The sequence below is a fragment of the Antrostomus carolinensis genome, unplaced genomic scaffold, assembly GCF_000700745.2.
Source record: "Antrostomus carolinensis isolate BGI_N321 unplaced genomic scaffold, ASM70074v2 scaffold36188, whole genome shotgun sequence".
Taxonomy (NCBI): Eukaryota; Metazoa; Chordata; class Aves; order Caprimulgiformes; family Caprimulgidae; genus Antrostomus; species Antrostomus carolinensis.
The window spans coordinates 31258-36083 of NW_010335625.1; the positions used below are offsets into that span (position 1 = coordinate 31258).

General features: G+C 38.1%; 1 protein-coding gene across 1 annotated transcript; it reads right to left on the reverse strand.

Moving 5' to 3' along the window:
- Positions 1–507: 507 nt before the first annotated feature.
- LOC104519176 (protein FAM117B) lies at positions 508–4448 on the reverse strand (the record flags this gene model as incomplete). Its single annotated transcript, XM_010174624.1, has 3 exons — positions 508–1062; positions 3306–3426; positions 4223–4448. Coding segments are annotated over 3 exons (666 nt in total), but the record flags the coding sequence as incomplete, so codon positions are not given.
- Positions 4449–4826: the final 378 nt, after the last annotated feature.

Here is a 4826-nt window from a genome sequence, read left to right on the forward strand (position 1 = left end):
TATACTAAAACTGCTTTTTGAATACTCTTCTGTTTTAAAAGTTTCAAACATATTAAATTGTCTTAATTTTGTTTAGGGCTGAGGCTGTTCAGCAAGGTCACATAATTTGAGACTGCTGAAATACTTCAGCAATCCTTTGGTCCCAGCAGCTATAAAACAGCCAAGTAAAAAAGACGTTCCCTACAAAAAAAAAAAAAAAAAAAGAAAAAAAAAAAAAGAGAGAAGCAGTGGGAATCATCACCAGGAAAGTGTCTTCTAAACACCATCTGCTACACACCAGAAAAGGCAAAGTTTTGTTACAAAATACACATTTTCATACAAAAGACATCTTGCAAAACCATCTGATTGCCCCTCCCTCTGCAGATCACAATGGTAAATGGGATCAGCTGGTTGCTCTTGAGATTTTTGTTTTAATGGGAAAAAAGTCAAAGGACACACAGCATCACAAGTGGTCCTTTAAATGGCAAAGGATTATGACAGTCTTTGTTTTCACCAGTGTTTAAAAAAAGCAGGAGATAAACAGAAACAAAGTCTTCATAAGCAGAAAGTGCAACAGAGTATCAGCTGCTGCATGCTCCTGAACTTCTCAATGTGCTACCAAACTGTCAATTATACAAATGTTTCAATTATGACAGTGCCATAAATTGTTAAAACAACGCAAAAAGTGTGATCACAAACATCCGGTCAACTGGTTCCAATTTTTTCCCAGTAGTTGCCCAGAAAAGAGTCAAGTCAATCTAAATCTATCCTTCAGCTTCCTCAATATGTCCCACTTGCTGGAGTATAGAGGTCTGTGGTATTACTGTACTTGTTCCACGAGAGATCCTGTCTTGATCTGTGTTTGTAGACAAGGAAGCCATAGAAATGGGCTGTAACAAACTGGGTGCCATGCTGGAGGAGACAGTCAGGCTGTGTGTAGTGCCCTTAAGTGTGAGATCCTGTGTGGGAAGAAGTGGCTTGAGGATGCTGACAAGACAGAAAGCAGAGCCACTTTTAGGAATGAAATTCACTTTGTTCTTGTCAGGGCAGTAGAAGGCTGGAATTTCATGCAATGGCTTTGGCCTAGAAATAAAATACACACAATAGTTTTCAAATGACACTGATCAAATTCTGTCAATGACAAGTATGTATTGCTGAACACGTCACCAGAGACAAGTTGAGGTTTAAACTAGAAGTATTTCAGCCACTCAATAATGCCTTACTGACACTCCCACCACATGGCAAATATCAAGATGGTTTAAACTGCTTGTTTACATATTCTGCAAGATAAACATCATGTTCATAGGGTAGGCTGTCTCCAAACCAAAGGAAGACACTAACTTCATGTTGAAGATCACAAACCCTGTCCATGAATTGGTATATCCAATACACAAGTATTCTTCATCACATTCTCCAGAAACTTTCACAACCCAACAAGTTCTGCCCCACACATAGACACTCTTTATACGTCAAGCCTTGTGAAAGAAAGCTGGCACAGTAATGTTCCTAATATTGCATATCTCAGAGCTGTTCGTAGGGGAATCCCCTTTTCCAGACTTTTTCCTCCTTTTCACGTTCACCTGAGTGTGGCCTGAATCACTCTAAAAGATGAGCCCAGTTTACTTAAAAGCTCAACGCAGAGAGTAAAATGTAGTATGCTCAAAGTGGCATTCATGATCAAGTACCTATAACCTGGGAAGGAACAGTAGAACACACATTTAGATCCAGACTTGCAGTTTTGCCATCTCAGCATGTAATTCAACCAACTCAGAAGCATGCTTTATCAAAGACAGAGCTGGAAGGGAAATTGTGGATAGCACAGGAACGCCTCCCATGTCTGCTAAGCTAGTCTAACTCTACTTTAAGACCAAACTGTGGGAATCTGTTTCAAAGCCTCTCTTCCCTCCTGGAAAATAATAATCAGAAATTTATACTTAATTCTTCTTGTGGCCAGCATTGTCCTTTAGTCTTTAACCTCTCCCTCTCTTCCATGTGTTTGTAAGACAGCCATATGCACCTCTATCTTTGTTCTACTAGGCCAAGCAAGCCAATCTTTCGGTCTATTCTTGTAAGAGATATTCTATTCTGAAAAGTAATTCTGTTCATGGTATAGGGTATGTTTCCACATTAGCTGCTTCAAGCGTCCAGAAAATTAAGCCAAATTTTTAATTCTTTTTTCCCCAAAATGAAAAACCTGTAAGTTTCAAACAGAAATAATGTTAAACAAAGGTTGAGCTTTAAATAGTTACACTCAACACATTCCATGTACGTATGGAATGCAAGTACCAGATGTTAAAAGATTCTTGCATGAGACTGCAATGTCTAGCAACTGCCACAGCTAGGTAACAGCTTCTGTAGAAGCCTGTTTCACTCTACAGCAGAGTAGTCTTATAGCTACGTAGCAAGACATCCAAAAAGAACTGCAAACACAAGCCAAATCACAATAGAATATGTTCTTGGAATAAGTGAAGACTACCTAATCTGTTAGCAACATAGCTTTCACACTCTAAAACAGAGACAGGTAACTTAAGTTACTGCAACCCTTTCCACATTGCTATGGAGTGGCCATAGAGACCCCTCAAAATCCATTTTGCAGGGATCAGAGGTGGAAAATACACAAAGGCAGAATTTTTTTTTTTTTAATTAATAGTTGTACTAGATGGCATTGCTGAGATAACATAAGCATATGAGAATTCTAACCTTAATTATACTCCTTGTGTGACTAAATGAAATTTTTAACTATAGGTTAAGATTCTTGCATCCATGTGACATAAGGGTATAAAAACTCCACTGAAAATAATAATAAAAACATAAACCTCCCCAGAATATTCCCAAACGACAAAAGTTGGCTTTTTCAGAATAACCAAAGTATCAAATATTCAGGGTCAAATTCACTTCTCTATCACTAGAAGTTTCACAACTACATAGATGTAGCTGACAAGAACAGGTTCTTCAGAGTCTAGATTACTGGATGTGCCTGTCAAGCTGTGACATATATTAGCTAATGCACTTGCATTACAGCTTCTTAGTACAACTCTCTGTACCTGATTATCTGAGTTCCTCCCCCACTATCTGCCAGGTACGACACAGTCCTCTCAAGTTATGCTGGTTTTAAAAAAAGTTTCTCAAAGTTCTGATTTTAGTGCAAAATTCCAGCAATAAAATACATACATATATACCAGTATAAAATAATGCAAAACAACAAGAGATCAGACTGTTTGCATGGTTTTAGTAAGCGGACTAATAATTTTGATCTGACACAAAATCAATAAACCAGTGGGTAACTCTGTTAAATGTTATTTCTTATGTAGTAGAGATCAACTTACAAGCTTTCCTCAAAGACTTTCACCTTTTCACAGCCCTCTGGAGGTTCACGCTTGAACATGTAGCTGTTGTTGGGTTTTGGTGAGGTAGCGTATTTTGGCAAAGGAGAATTATTCCCATTTTCTGCAAGAACAGAGTATCTCATCACTTAAATGTGTCACACTATGAAAAACTAACTATCTTTAAATGCTCCCCAAATTGAAACCCATTTCTGTTACCAATGTAATAAAGAAACAAACATTTTCATTCTCATATCTCAATCCATTTCCTCCTTTCTCTTCTTTCCTTGTATCATTTTCAGGCTCCTCTGGAATCTCTGTTCATTCCCGGACACTTTCAGTTTGCAACTGCAAACTTAAATCTATGGTCACCATCTAGCCGAAAGAAATGGGCAGAGGCCATATTCCTTAAAAACCACAACAGATTTACATTAAACTATAAAATTCACCTAGTATATCTCGGAAGATTTCTGGTAAAAAAATAATTAAAAATTAAATAATCCCAAACAGTTAAACTTTTATGGGTGCATGTATGAAATGCTGGAAAGCTGCCCGTTTTGCCTGAGATCATAAAAAATACCTGACAGAAGTTAACAAGACTAGCCTACTTTGCTGTTCCACCTGTCACTGCACACTGTTGCTTCTTCAACTTGTACCTGAAGGATATATTATTTAAAAACAAAAACTTGTTTGGGAAGCACACTCCTCAGTCACATCTATCCAGCTTCAAATACAGAACACTAGATAAGTGTGCAAACACGGTACTTGGAGCAACCTGGAAAAAATAGATAACTTACAAAAAAAAAGTTCTATTGTTTCTCCATGGATGTCAGAAACAAAACCCTTCTATTACTGCATGTTCATCCACACAGCAATGGGTTAAAGCTTAGCTTTGCTGAACTTTTAAAGTTACACAGTACCTTTATCTCTGGAATCAGCAAGAAGATCATCTGTAGAACATGGACTTTCCTCACTGCCTTCATTTGAGATGGTAAGAAACGAGGTTGGAGATACTGACTGGGAGCGGCTGCTGTTGTTACTACCCCTGTCTGCTCCACCAGGCGTTTGGGTATCAATGCTGCGAGTACTACTACTACGTTGAACCAAGGGAGGCGGTGCACGGTGCCCATCTGGAATATCTTGAGGCTGTTAAAAATAAAGGCTATTATCTACTTATCAATTTCTTTAAATCCAGTAATACTGAGGATGTTTTTCTGGTTTCATAAAACTGTCTGAAGTAGAAAATTTTATTCCTTACACAGGACTGCAACATAAAATAAAATAAGTCAAGTTTGGAAAGTAAGGACAGTAGTTTTCAAGATTTCACAGAAAAGCTGAATTTGGAAAGGACCTCTTGAGATCATCTAGTCCAACCCCTCTTCTTCCTGCAAATTCAGCTAGAGCAGTCTGTCCAGGACTGCATCCAGTCAGGTTCTGAGTATCTCCAGACAGTGATCCCACAACCACTCTGGGCAACCTGCTTCAGTTTTGATCAGCGTCTCACATATATATATATATATATTA